This window comes from Podarcis muralis, chromosome 7, assembly GCF_964188315.1.
Source record: "Podarcis muralis chromosome 7, rPodMur119.hap1.1, whole genome shotgun sequence".
NCBI lineage: Eukaryota > Metazoa > Chordata > Lepidosauria > Squamata > Lacertidae > Podarcis > Podarcis muralis.
The window spans coordinates 84,405,535-84,422,864 of NC_135661.1; the positions used below are offsets into that span (position 1 = coordinate 84,405,535).

The 17,330-nt window shown below is 51.2% G+C and overlaps 1 protein-coding gene across 3 annotated transcripts in view; it reads right to left on the minus strand.

The window, feature by feature from the left end:
* Window positions 1-17,330, minus strand: part of HIF3A (hypoxia inducible factor 3 subunit alpha) — a 63,048-nt gene that overhangs the window by 9,270 nt on the left and 36,448 nt on the right. For all 3 annotated transcript variants that reach the window (XM_077932285.1, XM_077932286.1, XM_028742136.2), the window contains exons 5-12: window positions 16,901-17,010; window positions 15,271-15,485; window positions 13,587-13,693; window positions 12,437-12,584; window positions 7,885-8,045; window positions 7,527-7,768; window positions 5,207-5,302; window positions 1,287-1,669 (exon numbers count right to left, since the gene is read on the minus strand). In XM_077932285.1, the coding sequence (XP_077788411.1) occupies window positions 1,287-1,669; window positions 5,207-5,302; window positions 7,527-7,768; window positions 7,885-8,045; window positions 12,437-12,584; window positions 13,587-13,693; window positions 15,271-15,485; window positions 16,901-17,010 (1,462 nt within the window). The remainder of the gene's footprint in view (window positions 1-1,286; window positions 1,670-5,206; window positions 5,303-7,526; window positions 7,769-7,884; window positions 8,046-12,436; window positions 12,585-13,586; window positions 13,694-15,270; window positions 15,486-16,900; window positions 17,011-17,330) is intronic.

A 17,330-nucleotide genomic window follows, 5' to 3' on the forward strand; every position in this document is an offset into this window, starting at 1 on the left:
CACTGCTGAGTTTTCCAAACTTGCTGGCATATTGAGTGTAGCAACTTAACAGCATCATCTTTTAAAATTTTAAATAGTTCAGCTGGAATACCATCACTTCCACTGGCCTTGTTATTAGCAGTGCTTTCTAAGGCCCATTTGACTTCGCTCTCCAGGATGTCTGCCTGGAAAAGACCCTGATGTTGGGAAAGATGGAGGGCACAAGGAGAAGGGGACGACAGAGGACGAGATGGTTGGACAGTGTTCTCGAAGCTACCAGCTTGAGTTTGACCAAACTGCGGGAGGCAGTGGAAGACAGAAGCGCCTGGCGTGCTCTGGTCCATGGGGTCACGAAGTGTCGGATACGACTAAACAACAACCCCACCTTTTTCCCTGGCGGAACTCAAGGTGGCTCACAGATAAAAATAGGATGTAGCGCGGGCACAAAGAACAGGACTTTAAAACTATAATCCAACATCCTCCCCCCCCCCCTTTTTACTCAATTTTTAAATTATGTAAAAACGAGGTGGTCAGTTAAGTATTAATGCTAAAACACTGCCAGAAACTGAGGCTACATTTAAAGCACGATGACACCACTCCTAAACAGGCATGGCTTTCCCCCAAAGAATTCTGGGAGCTGTAGTTTGTTAAGGATGCGGGAAATCCCATTTGGATTGAGTTTACGCAGAATATATTAGGTTACCAACAATTATGTGTGCATTAGAATGATACGAATATACACATCTGTATATTTACACATGGTAATGTATTTTTTCTTTCATTCTCACTTTTTTCTTTCTCTCCCCCCCCATCTTTTCATAAATGAAATTCTCTTAATAAACTAAAAAAGATTTTTTAAAAGAAGGGGGGGGGGATGCGGAAAGTTGTCAAAGTTTTTTAACGATCAACCTCTCTTCATAGTGAACTCTAGTTCTGAGAGTGGAATAAGGGTGTTGGCTTTATTATTTCTGCTCCCAATTTACCATTTCACTTCCAAGCTGCCCTGGAGGGGCATATCACTTTTTATTTAAAAATTGCTATATAAAAGCCAACCCTCCCCTGTTTTTACATGAGTAGAATGTGTCCTTTTATTTAAAATGAATTTCTGGGTTATTTGTGGGGCCTGCCTGGTGTTTTTGAATGAGTAGAATGTGTCCTTTTATTTAAAATGCATCTCTGGGTTATTTGTGGGGCATAGGAATTCGTTCACTCCCCCCCCCCCCAAAAAATATAGTCTGGCCCCCCACAAGGTCTGAGGGACAGTGGACCGGCCCCCTGCTGAAAACGTTTGCTGACCCCTGCCTTACCTCTTCCTCCCACCCACGGAGGCCGCCTGGCCATTTTGACTGTTCCCGTCCTGCACAGCCTGGATCTTGACGGACGCCACCATCTCCACCACTTGCTCTGCCCCGCATGGGGGGCTCCCTGGGGGCTGGGCAGGGCGGGGGTGGCTCAGGCTGGTGTCGCTGCCCCAGCGGGGGAGAGTGGCCTGCTCGGGTGGGCGGGGGGAGACTCCGTGGAAGCTTCTGGAGCGAGGCCGCGGGGGCGGCGAGGTTGGCCGGGTCCCCGGCCCCGGGACGCCGCCCCGTTTCTCGGCCAGCCAGGGCGGGTGGTCGGTGCTGCTGAGCTGGAAATCGTCGTCCATCGAGATGTACGGGGCCAGCATCTCCAGGTCCAGGCCTTCGTAGTCCTGCAGGGGGCGGCAGAGAGCTGTCAGCGACAATGGGAAGGTTTGCGGGGAACAAGCTCGGGAGAGGCTTGCGGAAATTCACATTCTCAAGAGGCAAAATGTCCTTTGATGAGCTCCCAGCTTCGCCGGCAGACAAGTGTCAGGCTTACTTGGCGATAGGCAGACACAGCTATGCCAAGGGCACTGCGGGAAGTTTAATGGTGGCTAGACCAAGGCTGTGCATTGCTGCTCATGACACCAGATAATAATAAAATAATACCAATAGAAAACTCAGGGAAAGCATCAGTGGGGACCAGAGACTTCATCAGCTTGTCAAGGATGCCAAATGATGGTGCCGGCCTCATAGATTCCATTTTTTAAAAGAAAACACAACATTCCTAAATTGACAGGTACTATAGAATTTAGGGGAGCAGGGAGAACAAATATTCTAAAAAATAAAATTAGTGTTTTTTTAAAAATAATTGTTTAGGGATACAGTCATACCTCGGGTTGAATATGCTTCATGTTGAGCGCAATCGAGTTGCGCTCCGCGGCAACCTGAAAGTAACGGAGCACGTTACTTCTGGGCTTCGCCGCCCGTGCATGCGCAGACCTCAAAGTGACGTCACATGCATGAACAGAAGCGGCGAAAAGCGACGCGTGTGCGCACAGACGTGCCGTCGCTGGTTACGTTTGCTTCTGGATGCGAACGGGGCTCCGGAACAGATCCCGTTCGCATCACAAGGTACCACTGTAATTTTGCAAGGAAAAAAATTATTTTGTACAGTACAGTCATACCTCGTGTTAAGTTGGGTTCATGTTGCGTCTTTTCGGCTTGCAAACGCGGCATACCCAGAAGTGTACACTTCCAGGTTTCGCCGCGCATGCGTGCGCAGAAGCGTTCTGTATGCTTTGCACATGCACAGAAGCGCTCTATCGCGCCGCATGTGTGCGCAGAAGCGGCACTCTAGTTACAGACTTTAGTTGCAAACGGCACCCCGGAACCGATCAAGTCCGTAACTTTTATATTTTATAGATTTTATATTTGCTATATTACATTTGTTTTTTGTAAGCAGCTTAGAGACTTTGTAATTGTTAAGAGGGATATAAATATATGAGCTATTTATTTTATTTTTTAAAGTAAATCCTGTGACACCATTAAAGGCCAACTGGTTGAGACGGCAAAGCTCTGTGCCAACCTTCGCCATCCTGATGCCTGCCAGTTGTTTTGGACTACAACTCCCATCAGCCCTCAGCTGACCTAAAGCATGGCTTCAATGACAGTGAATGAACTGTCTTCTCCATCTGTCTCCTCGAGAGGAGGAACGTTTCCCTTTCAAGTGCAAACTTGGGGAACTGAAATTCATGCTAATTCGAGTTAGTGAAAACAAACCAGGGTAATCAAACCGTAAGATGATATCTTGGGTTTGTTTCCTCCCACTAAATCACAGTTCCCCGAGTTCATACACAGCAGAAAGCTGTGGTTTTCGTCAGAAGTGGAACCGGAAGTTTTCACAACCCTTCTCTCGCTCACGAAGGAAGGAGAGGGAAGGGGCACAGAACAAGTACGAGGTGCCAGCTCCCCCCAGCATAGCGAGCGGTCAGGAATGATGAGAGCTGCAGCCCAATATCACTGGCACCCGTCTAAGTCATAATTTAAGTCACCTGGGCATAAACAAAGCCATTTCTATGTTCGGCGCACATGCTGTTGGCACTGAACCAATGCTGAAAGACAGCATTTTTCGCTCTATAGGGCGCACCGGACCCTAGTAGGGGGAGAACAGGGGAAATTTTTTTTTTCTTGTTCTCCTCCTCTAAAACAAGGCGCGTTCAAGGTGCATTCACCCAAAGCCTCTGGAGTGCAGCGGGAGTTCCCGCTGCGCTCTGGAGGCTTCAGGCAGCCCCCTCTCGCTCTCCAGGCTTCAGTGAAGGCAACCCAAAGCCCACTGCCAGCCTCAAAGACCAGGTCGGGGAGCAGTGCAAAGGCGGTACGCCACCTTCCCGTTGCCCCCCAAGCTTGTGGGGCTGGCGGTGGGGGGAAGCGCTGCCTCAAAGACCCCTGAAGCCTTTGGAGCGCAGCGCAAGTTCCCGCTGCACTCCAAAGGCTTCAGGCTTCAGGGACAGCCTTTGGAGCCTCCACAGGGCAGCGGGGTGCAGGCACCCTGCGGAGGCTTTGCCCAGCCATCTGCAGCGCTCCGTCTCGCTGTTCTGGCTTTGGGGACAGCCTTTGGAGCCTCTACAACTCCAAAGGCTGTCCCTGAAGCCTGAAGCCTTTGGAGCGCAGCGGGAACTTGCGCTGCGCTCCAAAGGCTCCGCAGCGCTCCGTCTCCCTGTTCTGGCTTTGGGCTTAGCCGCGCAGCCTGCATTCGCTCATAGGACGCACACACATTTCCCCTTAATTTTTGGAGGGGAAAAAGTGCATCCTATAGAGCGAAAAATATGGTACTTGAAGGATGTGCCACTCGGGACCCTGCGTACCTTGAATGTGACTTCCACTAACTGTGTACATGTGGCTTTTTCTTCTCGTTGCTTCGCAAAACTGCTTTATTGTGTTGGCTACTGGAAGCCTGCTCCCTCCCTGATGACGTAAGGCTCCCACTCTGGCTTGTGACATTTCAATAACTTGAAGGGCTAGAAACTTGGCTTGTAAAAACAAAATGAACGCTGGCATTTGAAGCTCAGTGAGTTCAGTACCAAACTGAATGAACACGCATGGGAATGGACCTGAGTACTCGGTTGGTCACCGTTGAGGGGCCTGGTAGGAATTTTTCCACTGGGCAAATTGGCACCAGCCGCTTGGTTTCCGCCTACCTCGTAGCAAATCGTCACAACTTTCTTGGTATTGGTGTTAGGCATTGGTATTGTTCTGTAGACGGAAGAGGGGAGGTAGCGCCATCGCCTGCCCCGCATATTGAAGGGTAGTCCGATAAAGGATTCCGGGGGTGTGGCCCTTTCCAAAGCCTGGGGAGGTGAGGGCCTAAGGCACGCCCCCTATCGGTGACCCTGGGGGTGTTCCTACTTGATGTGCATCAGCAGGTCTCCCCCTACTGGTGGTTAACCCTTCCCAGACTTCAAGCAGATGGGCTGAAGTCGGATATAGTCAGTTAGGACCAATGCCTAAGCCAATACCGCTCACCACCTGTAATCAATCAATTTGTGGCCTTATTTAGCCCATTAACCTTAATAATTTTGTCATGTGTCATTATTTCCACGGGGGGTGGGAACTCGCCACGCAATGGACCTGAGCACTCTCTGTCCGAGGCTGGGAGCCCCCAAAGCAGAGGAGGATTTTGGATTTGATATCCCGCTTTATCACTCCCCGAAGGAGTCTCAAAGCGGCTAACATTCTCCTTTCCCTTCCTCCCCCACAACAAACACTCTGTGAGGTGAGTGGAGCTGAGAGACTTCAGAGAAGTGTGACTGGCCCAAGGTCACCCAGCAGCTGCATGTGGAGGAGCGGGGAAGCGAACCCGGTTCACCAGATTACGAGTCTACCGCTCTTAACCGCTACACCACACTGGCTCTCACTAGCAGAGAGCCTTCCCTGCCCAATGTTACCTGCAGGGCCGTCTCCATTGACTGAGTCTCCTTGCTGGAAGCGAAGAGCTTCTGCACGTTCTCCATGTCAAAAAGCAGCTCTTCTGGCAGCTCGACCTGGAGGGGGAAACAAAAGCAAAACATGGGTGAAGATGCTCTCGCTTTGCCAATGTTTCTAGGATCAAGCCCCCGACAGTTCCAAGTGCGGATCTCAAACAGAGTAGAGTCTCATTTCTTATAAGGGAAACCTGATCTGTTGTCTTCCCATCTGTCTTGAGACAAACAGTGCAGTGTGCCTCTGGGGGTGAAGTCACAGCGCAGGGTTTTCTCCCCGGGAAGCCTGGGCAGGCTGTCTGGAGATCCTGGACTGCCCAGATGACAAGACCCTCCTCTCGGCCTCACTGGGTTGGTCCAAAGCAGCGGTGCTCAACCTGTGGGTCCCCAGGTAGTACGTGGGGCTACCTTTGAAGGTGACTCGGAAACTACAACTAATCCAGAATGCGGCAGCTAGACTGGTGACTGGGAGCGGCCGCCGAGACCACATAACACCGGTCTTGAAAGACCTACACTGGTTCCCAGTACCTTTCCGAGCACAATTCAAAGTGTTGGTGCTGACCTTTAAAGCCCTAAACGGCCTCAGTCCAGTATACCTGAAGGAGCGTCTCCACCTCCATCGTTCTGCCCGGACACTGAAGTCCAGCGCCGAGGGCCTTCTGGCGGTTCCCTCATTGCAAGAAGCAAAGCTACAGGGAACCAGGCAGAGGGCTTTCTTGGTAGTGGCACCTGCCTGTGGAACGCCCTCCCACCAGATGTCAAAGAGAACAACAACTACCTGACATTCAGAAGACATCTTAAGGCAGCCCTCTTCAGGTAACTTTTTAACGTGTGATATTTTAGTGTATTTTTGGTTTCTATGGAAGCCGCCCAGAGTGGCAGGGGAGGCCCAGCCAGATGGGCGGGGTATAAATAATAAATTATTATTATTATTATTATTATTATTATTGACTACAACTCCCATCATCCCTGAGCTCTGGCCTTGCTTGCTAGGGGTGATGGGAGTTGTAGTTCAACAACATCTGGGGACCCACAGGATGAAAAAGGCTGTTCCAAAGGAATGGGGAGCAAGGCATTTGGCACCAGCTTGGCTACAGGAGTTTCCAGAAGGAGGCGTACAAGGCACCCTCCAACTATCTTAGGGACTCTGGAAACCTGATCACAAGGCTAGGAACGCACTGTGGGACTTGGTTGGCCACTGCAAGAACAGGATGCTGGTCTAAAAGGGCTTTTGGTCTGATCCTGTCAGGGACCAGGATGAATGGTGGCGATCGCCTCCCTCTTCTCCTGTACCTTCCCAAGAAGAGGAGGACATTATAGATTTACAACGGTGGTTAGCAGAGGGTCAAAGCTCAGAGAGGGAAGAGGGGCAAAGCTGGGAAATGGAGGAGCAGAGCATCCCAGACCCTGCTTCTCCCAGAAACTGGCGAGCAGTGAAAGTAGGAGAGCAAAGAGCGAAGAGGCAATCAGCCCTAAGCAGCCACCGTAAGCAGGGTGGTGCTGTTGATGACTGAGAAGGGAAGGGCAGAGGAGATTATTTGGAGCAACGCCATTACTCCAAGAGGCAGCATTTCTACGCCTCTCTCTGTGAATATTGAATAAAAGACACTGGTAAGAGCTTCTCGTCTTTCCATTACTGGCAGCATGCTGTGAGGGAGGGGGATCCAATTTCCTGAAGCCTGACAGGTCCAGGGCCATTCCGACGTTCTTAAATGCACAGGCCTGGTCACCCTTGTCATTTGCGCAGTGATACATCCCCATTAGGGAAGCGGGTGGCGCTGTGGGTTAAACCACAGAGCCTAGGACTTGCCGATCAGAAGGTCGCGGTTCGAATCCCCGCGATGGGGTGAGCTCCTGTTGCTCGGTCCCTGCTCCTGCCAGCCTAGCAGTTCAAAAGCACGTCAAAGTGCAAGTAGATAAATAGGTACCACTCCGGTGGGAAGCTAAACAGTGTTTCCATGCGCTGCTCTGATTCGCCAGAAGCAGCTTAGTCATGCTGGCCACATGACCCGGAAGCTGTATGCTGGCTCCCTCGGCCAGTAAAGCGAGATGAGCGCCACAACCGCGGAGTCGGTCACGACTGGACCTAATGATCAGGGGTCCCTTTACCTTTACATCCCCATTCCTTCACCAAATAACCCTCCGCTTCTCCCCCTCCTTGCAGGTGACCCTGTCTCTGCAACGCAGCCTCAGGGGCACCAAATCCCCCAGGCAGGCCATGCGCCTGCACTCTAAATTCAACCCACATGGAGAAGGACTCCCTTCCTAAAGTCCACAAGCTCCTTACCGGGTTCACTGGGCTCCTGCCTCCAGAAGTGTTCTTGGCAACCGGAGCAGGCTTGGGCGGTGCGGCCGGAGGCCTTGCCCGCAGGGTCCCTGGCGCTTGGCTCTGGGCCCCGGGAGGGTCGAAGATGGGGCCCAGAAGCTTCTGGAGGTCGGGGCTGCAGAAGCGCTTGGGGTCCAGCTGCAGCTCCTCTTCGCTGATGTTGGCGGGGCGCAGGAAGGCCAGGACTTTGGGGCCGCGCAGCTCTGGGGAGAGGAAAGAGGGAGCGACGGCATCACAGGCGAGGGTCCGGCTTGCTTCCCAACCTCCCTGCCCCACAGAAAACCTCCCGCCCGTGACTCCCGCCGCCGCCACTCCATACCAAAGCTAAGGTTGATGATGGTGTCTCCCCCGTTGGCGTCCAGGTCGTCAAGGGCCCCGTCGGAGTCCAGCCCCTCGAGGGAGGGCGGGGGCAGCCGGCGGTGCTCCCCCTGCCGCTCGGTCTGCTCCAAGGAGAGCACCAAGCCCATCTCTTCCACCTGGCTGTAAAAAGGGCGTCGAGGCAAGGAGGTTGTGAACCTAAGGATACCAGATGTCCCCGTTTCCCGGGGACAGTCTCCAGATTTACAAATCAGTCCCCGTACAAAATCCATTGAAGTTGAAAAGTGTCCCCGGATTCATTGAAAAAAATCTAGTCACCTTATGTTAACCGAGCATGGCAGGGCCAATGCAACTGGCAGCTACAGATACCTGAGTGGCCAGGGAGGGTGTGGTTGCCAATATTTTACATCTCTTTTTTCCCTTCTCTCTCTCTGTGTACCCACATATCTACAGACCCACATACCTACGGGACCACCTCTCCTGGTATGCCCCGCGGAGGACCTTAAGGTCCACAAATGACAACACCTTGGAGGTCCCAGGTTGCAAGGTGGTTAGATTGGTCTCAACTAGGGCCAGGGCCTTTTCAGCACTGGCCCCGACTTGGTGGAACACTCTGTCACAAGAGACTAGGGTCCTGCGGGACTTGACATCTTTCCGCAGGGCCTGCAGGACAGAGCTGTTCCACCAGGCCTTTGGTTTGGACTCAGTCTGACCCTTATGTTTCCCTCCCCTTACGGTTTTGATCTATGGGCTACTTTTAAAATGAGGCTGCATTTTAAATTGCTTTTTAACCTGTGCAGTGGTACCTCGGGTTACATACACTTCAGGTTACATACTGTCAGAGACTGCCTCCAGGTCCCAGCTCACAGAAGACCAACGCTAGCCAGTAGAACTGTACAAAAGTCTTTATTGAAGTTTAGTTTCCATTTTCAAGCCCTAGCGTGCGTCTCTACGTCTAGACCCTAGACCAGCGAAGCCTCGTCTGAGTCTCCGCCCCCTGTACACCAGTTTAAGACTCTAGCCTTACTCCACCTTCTTCGTTTCTCCTTCCGCCTCTGGGTCCTACTACCCCCCGGGGTGCCTTCCTTCCTGGACGCCTCGGAGGCGGACCCCTCGGACTCTTCCCCCTCTCTTCGGCGGGCTTTGGGACCTGGCTCCCTATCCGGGCTGCTCATTGCGCCACCCTCTTGTACATTTGAACTTGGCGCGCGCGCGCTGCCTCTGACCTTCCTTTTGACCGTTTCCTCGCTCTCTGATGCAGGCGTGGCTAACCCTGACTCATGTCCTTCCGCTGACGGAAAGCTGCCTGCTGCCGTTGCCTGGGACTCCTCCCCCTTACTGCTCTCCGGTGGGGAAGCTGGTCCCGATTTCCAACTGCTGCTTTCTGAGTCCCCTCTGGCCCCTCCTTCCTGGGGTGTTCCCTCTGGCAACCCCCTAGCTCTGACCACGGGAGCCCCTTTCTGTGAATCCTCTGATTCGCTGGAGAGACTTAGAGACCTCGGGCGGCTATCATCGCTGACCTCTCCCTCGGATTCCTCTCCCTCGGTCTCTAATTCCTCCCTTTCCTGTCCCTCTGCTCCTGAACCCCTGACACATACGCTTCAGGTTACAGACTCCGCTAACCCAGAAATAGTACCTCGGGTTAAGAACTTTGCTTCAGGAGGAGAACAGAAATCGTGCAGCAGCGGCGCAGCGGCAGCAGGAGGCCCCATTAGCTAAAGTGGTGCTTCAGGTTAAGAACAGTTTCAGGTTAAGAACAGACCTCCAGAATGAATTAAGTTCTTAACCTGAGGTACCACTGTATTTTAAATTGGGTTTTTTCTCCTATTTTTTTTTTATTGTAATCTTACTGGTGTTAGCCGCCCTGAGCCCGGCTCTGGCCAGAGAGGGCGGGGTATAAATAATAATAATAATAATAATAATAATAATAATAATAATTGTTATTATTATTACACACACACAACATTCATATTCATTTAGAATAAAATAAGATAAGGCAGAGGCAAGGCCTGCTACCAAGCAAGGCGGGTGCCTAGCTCTTTGTCTCCTTGCCTTGAGAAGGCCTCTGATGCATAAAGTGGCAGTGGGTGAAGATTAATTCTACTGCCGGGCGGAAGAATAAAAAAAGGGAACTCAGTCGGCATCAAATCAACGACTGAGAAAGCTCCAAACCTCTGCTTTTGCTGAACATGAGTTCCCAGAGCTATCTAGCAATGAGGACACAACTATGGTGTGTGTTGGGGAGCTTTGATTACCAGTTTTGAGGCTGCCGTGTTAAACTGCAGTGGTACCTCGGGTTAAGTACTTCGTTCCGGAGGTCCGTTCTTAACCTGAAACTGTTCTTAACCTGAAGCACCACTTTAGCTAATGGGGCCTCCTGCTCCCGCCGCACGATTTCTGTTCTCATCCTGAAGCAAAGTTCTTAACCCGAGGTACTATTTCTGGGTTAGCGGAGTCTGTAGCCTGAAGCGTCTGTAACCTGAAACATATGTAACCCAAGGTACCACTGTACAGGTAACTCCCCACTTATGTGGGGTTCACATTCCGAAGCACCGTGCACTTAAGTGAAATCGCGCACACTGCGAATGACACAGAAAAAGTCAGCAAGCTACACCTCTGGAAAGTCTTGGAAAACCCTTTCAAAAATAGCAAAAATCCACTGAACTTCAGCACAATCGCTCCCTCCGAACTTCCTCGCTCAAACTCCAACTCTCCACAGGCCTCAAAGCCAGTGCAAGGGGTCCTGGGATTGCACTTGCAAAGGCTCGTGGGATTGTTTTCTCACATTTCCCCCCCCTGTTTTAGGGCCATTCTTGCCCCTTTTCGTGCCATGCATGCACATTCACATGTGCCTTGAATGTGCGTAAATGGGGAGTTGCCTGTATTAACTAGCCAGATGCAGTTACATAAATAATAATAATAATAATAATAATAATAATAATAATAATAATATTATATTATTTATACCCAGCCCATCTGGCTGGGTTTCCCCAGCCACTCTGGGCGGCTTTCAACAGAATATTAAAATACAATAACCTATTAAACATTAAAAGCTTCCCTAAACAGGGCTGCCTTCAGATGTCTTCTCAAAGTATGGTCGTTGTTTGTTTTTCTCTTTGACATCTGAACACAAGATAAGCCCTGTTGGATCCACCTAGTCCACTCTCCCTGTTTCCAAAAGTGGCCAGAGAAGCCCCAACAGAATGTGAACAGGCTCCCAAATGCCGCAAACCCAAAAGTGATTGCTCCAGTTTTGCAAACGTTCTTTCGGAACCCGAGCCTCCAATCAGAAGCCGCGATTTGGTTTTCGAACGTTTTGTAAGCCGGACGGACGTCCGGGACAGATTATGTCCGACTTCCGAGGTACGGCTGTACTTAAAAACTCAACTCACGAACTCCGTGTTGCCCAACACTACTGTTCAGACTGAAAATACAAAATTTCCCTGTCTAGGGTTGTTGACAAGATCTCCAGCTACTTCCCCAAAACCAAAATAGGAACAAGGGGGATTCCTTGTGGCTGGTAGATAATGATAAGCCCCTGGCTTTCTTTCCTCTGAAGAAACATAACACTTGCCACTGAGTAACTTAAAAACAGCACAATCCCCCAAACCTGAGGTTTCACGTTTCTCGGAAGCTTTGCCACAAGATCAGTTCCAAAAATGGTAAAAATCTGAAAGTCGCACGGGGTTGTGTGCTTTCTTTTGTTCATATGCTTTATATCAGGCATAGGAAAACTCCGTCCCTCCAGATGTTTGGGACTACAATTCCCATCACCCCTAGCTAACAGGACCAACCGTCAGGGATGATGGGAATTGTAGTCCCAAACATCTGGAGGGTCGGAGTTTGCCTATGCCTGCTCTATATGGTAAATCTCTGAGGAAAGCCCGAGTGCTAGATGACAGTTCACTGTTCCTTCTGAGCTGTATTATAGTTCTGTTCTCCGAGACTGTGACAATTTACATTTTTGGTTCCTTTGTTTTCCTTCTGCATTTCTCTACACTTAAATTTAATTAAAAAACACTCGGGGGGAAAGGAAATGTAAGTGGTAAAGGACTCCACAGTGGGAATGTTGTCAATTGAGAGAACGTAATGACAAGACCATAGTCATTTGATTGCAAGAAAATTTAAGTCGCTCTTTTCACCACCGCGCCAACAAACTAAACAAAAAAACCCCAGGGTTTTTTTTCTATATACCATATTTTTTGCTCTATAAGACTCACTTTTTCCCTCCTAAAAAGTAAGGGGAAGTGTGTGTGCGTCTTATGGAGCGAATGCAGGCTGCGCAGCTATCCCAGAAGCCAGAACAGCAAGAGGGATTGCTGCTTTCACTGCGCAGTGATCCCTCTTGCTGTTCTGGCTTCTGAGATTCAGAATATTTTTTTTCTTGTTTTCCTCCTCCAAAAACTAGGTGCGCCTTGTGGTCTGGTGTGTCTTATAGAGCGAAAAATACGGTAATATTCACTGTTCCTACAAGCCTCCCAGTCCAGGATTGTTCATTTATCTGGGGGGGGACGGAAACACAAGAGACACGCCACCCCTTCCCGGACTCTGACCTTAAGATGAAGTGTACGCAGACGATGCTCTCGGGCTGGGAGTTTTTGCTGCTGGAGATGACCGTGGCTTGAGTCTGGGTCCACAGGTAGCCGCCGTTCCTGGCCAGGAAACGGTACTGCCCGGTTACCGCCTGCCCCTTGCTCAGCACTGCCAGAAGGAAGTGAAACACAGACAGTCTAGAACAGACAGACAAACGGATAAGCTGGGAGGTGGAGGTGGCGAGACAGGAAGGCGGAACAGGCGGCAGCTGCTCGTTTACAAGCTACTCACTTACGGAACTGGAAATCCCCCACCAAGGCAGATTTTCTCCCTCTTGACGCAGAGCGTCCCACTCATCTTTAAATGCCTGCAAGGCCCTTTTCGCCGCGCTGGTGCCCTCCTGATGCATTGGGCTAGGGCTGCATCCACATTTAAGGCATTACAACTTGACACAGTCCTGGCTTCCCCAAAAGAATTCTGGGAGCTGTATTTAGTCGTTAAGGGTGATGAGGGTGTTTAGGTGAAGGGACCCCTGACCGTTGGGTCCAGTCGTGACCGACTCTGGGGTTGCGGCGCTCATCTCGCTTTACTGGCCGAGGGAGCCGGCGTACAGCTTCCGGGTCATGTGGCCAGCATGACTAAGCCGCTTCTGGCGAACCAGAGCAGCGCACGGAAACACTGTTTACCTTCCTGCCGGGGTGGTACCTATTTATCTACCTGCACTTTGATGTGCTTTCGAACTGCTAGGTTGGCAGGAGCAGGGACCAAGCAACAGGCGCTGCATACGTTTAAAGTGCAACAATACCACTTTAAACAGCCATGGTTTCCCCCAAGGGATTCTGGGAGCTGCAGTTGCTTAAAAATGTTAGGACACCCCATTGTTGTTAGGACACCCCATTGTTCTCCCGGAACTACAGTTCCCATAATTCCCTGGGCAGAAGGGTGGATTGTTAAATCACTCAGGGAAGTGTAGCTCTGGGATCAGAGAGGCCTCCTAACAACTCTCATCTCCCAGAATTCTCTGGGAGAAGCCATGACTCTTTAAAGTATGGCACGCGAATGCAGTCAAAGTTCTTCTCTTTTCCCTTTTTGCTGCAGGGAACGGTTTCCCCCAGATCAGGATCCCGCTCCGTGTGTGTGTGTGAGACACTCAGGGAAGGTGTAACTTACGGGTGTTGATGCTCTTGCTGACAGAATCAGAGTCCAGGGCGTGGATGTACTCGTAAATGGAGCAGCCCAGCAGGTCTTCAGGCGTGTAACCAGCCACCTCTGCAATCCTGCCCGGGGAGATGGCGCGTGAGAGAGACAGAGTGGAAGATCTCTACCCAAGGGTGGAGGCAACTCTTCCAGTTCACATGTACCTTTACAGAACCGCCACATCAATGGCCAAAGGGCTCAGATACCCCAAACCAACTCCCTTATTTTATTTTATTTTATTTATTTCCAGTATTTATATACCGCTTTTCAGACAGACTTTGCAAAGCGGTTTTTGCGTAAGATCATGACTACAGGAGCCACTATGGGCTCTGGATGTCCCTCATGCTTCTTTCTTCACTGCCCTCGAGGCAAGACGGCAGAAAAATCCCCCCTGATGTCAGAGAAGTCCTGTCACTGCCAATATCTCCCTCTGTCCATCACTTCCTCCTGTAACTTTTGGGGCGGGGGAGGTCCTCAAAAACTGCCAGGGCGAAGTAGGGTGGGAGAGACACCCAGCGGAGCCACAAAAGAGCTCCTAATTCTCAAGCAGGAGGCGGGCGCTGCATTGCCCATCACCGGAAAGTGCCGGAACATGGGCTCCCCAGGCTCCCCACCAACTGCCTCCAACGGACCGCCTCAGCTCATGGCCTGATCCTGGTCTTTGTCAGCCTGGTTTTCTTCCAAATGCTATGGACAACAACTCCCATCAGTTCAACGTTGAAGACCCTGAGTTAATTCTGCTACAGTCATACCTCATGTTACGCTTGCTTCGTGTTACGTTTTTTCAGGTTGCGTCCCGCGGCAACCCGGAAGTACCAGAAAGGATTTCTTCCAGGTTTCGCCGCTCGCGCATGCGCACAAAATGGCACCACGTGCATGCACAGAAGCTGCAAATCGCAACCCACGCGTGCGTAGACGCACCGCTGCAGGTTGCGTTCCTTTCGTGTTGCGAACGGTCCTCCAGAACGGATCCCGTTCGCAACCAGAGGTACCACTGTGTTTGTCCAGCTGACTGCAGACCGACTGTCTGGAGTCAGCTGGAAATTCGCTGTCAGTGAGGAAGACCATTCAGATTTGACCGTTGGAGGAGTTGGAGGGAAAAGCCCTTCTGAAGGAAGTTTACCTCAGAACGCGTGGCTGAACATGTCCCCCGGCCCTCAACTTGGCCTGTAAATACGATCCTCCTCAAGTTATATACTGTTCTTGTTCCGTTTGCCATTGGGTGAAGTACAGTGGTGCCTCACAAGACGAAAAGAATCCGTTCCGCGATTCTTTTCTTCTAGCGGTTTTTTCATCTTGCGAAGCAACCCTATTAGCGGCTAAGCGGATTAGCGCTATTAGCGATTTAGCGCTATTAGCGGCTTAGTGGCTAAGCTGTTAAAAGGCTATTAACAGCTTAGCGGCTTTGAGAAAGGGGGGGGAAGCGGGGGGGAAATGGCGAGACTCGCAAGACGTTTTCGTCTTGCGAAGCAAGCCCATAGGGAACTTCGTCTTGCGAAGCAACTCAAAAACAGAAAACCCTTTCGTCTTGCGGGTTTTTCATCTTGCGAGGCATTCGTCTTGCGGGGCACCACTGTATTAGCAGTTTCCTTTCTCTCTGGACTGCTGTTTCGCATGGCAACTCCCATCAGCCCCACCCTCCATGCCTCATGCTCACCTGTCGTCGCAATAGGTAAACTTCATGTCCATGGTGTGGCGGCTGAGGAAGGTGCCGCTGTCCAGCGGGGTCTCGATGTTAGCGGGGTGCGGGATGGCCTCACAGATCAGCACCAAACATCGCAAAGGGGGCTCCACGAAGCCGCCTTCTGCCTCCTTCCCCCCTGCTGGCTTGGCGGGCGCATAGGACCGCATATGGCCGGAGCAATGGAGCACCTGCGAGAGAAGAAGGACTGGGGCAGTTCCAACCCACCAATTCATTCACAGACCCGCCTCCAGAAGCTGTTCTAAGATGGCGCTGCCTCTCAGAAACATCCTTACATTTTCATTCATGCTGCTTGGGTTTTGAAGACTTTAATTTTCAGATAACGAGTTGCAAATACAAAACCACTCATCACACGGCTGTACGATGCGTCTATCCCACCTTAACAGTGATGGGGAAAAGAATATACAGTGGTACCTTGGTTCTCGAATTTTATCTGTTCCGGACGTCCATTCGATTCCCGGAATGGTTCGAAAACCAAGGTGCGGCTTCCGATTGGCTGCAGGAGCTTCCTGCCCTCAATCAGAAGCCGCGGAAGACATTTGGCTTCCGAAAAATGTTCACAAACTGAAGCACTCACTTCTGGGTTTGCATCTTTCGGGAGCCAAGCCATTCGACTACCAAGGTACCACTGTGTGTGTGTGTTTGTGCAAACACACACACTTGAGAAAGATAGCAGTTATATGTGCAATCCCACCCAAAAATATAAATATAGGTATTATCATCACCATCATTATTTTGTGCCGCCTTGGTGCTGGTCCAAGCCATGGTTTTCAGCCCCTTCATTTCTATAACGATGCCCTCGGTGCCGTTGCCACAGTGAGGCCCTCCTTTTTCCAGAGTGGCACTTTGCTCTAGAGCAGATTCCCAAACTTATTTGAACTAAAGGTAAAGGTAAAGGGACCCCTGACCATTAGGTCCAGTCGTGGCCGACTCTGGGGTTGCGGCGCTCATCTCGCTTTACTGGCCGAGGGAGCCGGTGTACGGCTTCCGGGTCATATGGCCAGCATGACCAAGCCGCTTCTGGCGAACCAGAGCAGCACACGGAAACGCCGTTTACCTTCCCACCGGAGCGGTACCTATTTATCTACTTGCACTTTTGACGTGCTTTCAAACTGCTAGGTTGGCAGGAGCAGGGACCGAGCAACGGGAGCTCACCCCGTTGCGGGGATTCGAACCGCCGACCTTCTGATCGGCAAGCCCTAGGCTCTGTGGTTTAACCCACAGCGCCACCTGTGTCCCTCTTTATTTGAACCCTTTTCAGGAAAACAACAACAACCAATTACTCTGTGCCCCCCTGGAAAGCTACCTTCTTCAAGAAAACAAACAGATTGATGCAGGGACAAAGTTGTTTTCTTTTATGCATGTACGCTTCTTTACCACCTCCATTATTTTTATTCAACCCTTCTTCCCTGCCCCCCACCCCTGGCCTTGCAACCGAGGCTACTACCCCTCCCTCTGGATTGTTCCAGCGCCCCTCAGTGGGGCGGTATTGCCCCACTTTGGGAAAAGAGCCCTCTTTCCCACGTACTCCCAACACAAAACCCATCTGGTTCCATGCACACCCTCTCAAGACGCATTCGCTCACTTTCCAGGTGGCGGACTTGAGGTTGACGGTGCGCCCCCTGGTCGTGAGGGTGCTCTTCATGCGCAGGGAGAAGCTGCGTTCCGTCTTCACCTCCTTCTTCTTTGAGAAACCTGGGGGGGGGGCAGATTAGAGATGGAAAGGCCTGTCAAAATCTGGGGGGCACTAGTCCAAAGGCTGGTGCAATTAGGGAGCAGGAGTTGGGAGTCTGGGGAGGGAGGAGAACGTGCTTCTTCTGTGGCAGGAAGCGGAGAAGGGGAAATCTAGTTCCAGACACACATTTTAAGCATACGAAAATGTAGGGAGGGCAGTGTCGTGCGCCAGACTAGGACCTGGGAGAAGCGGGTTCAAATCCCACCCCTCAGCCATGAAGCTCAATGGGTGGCCTCCGTCTGGTCATTGTCTCTCAGCCTAGCCTACCTCACAGGGCTGT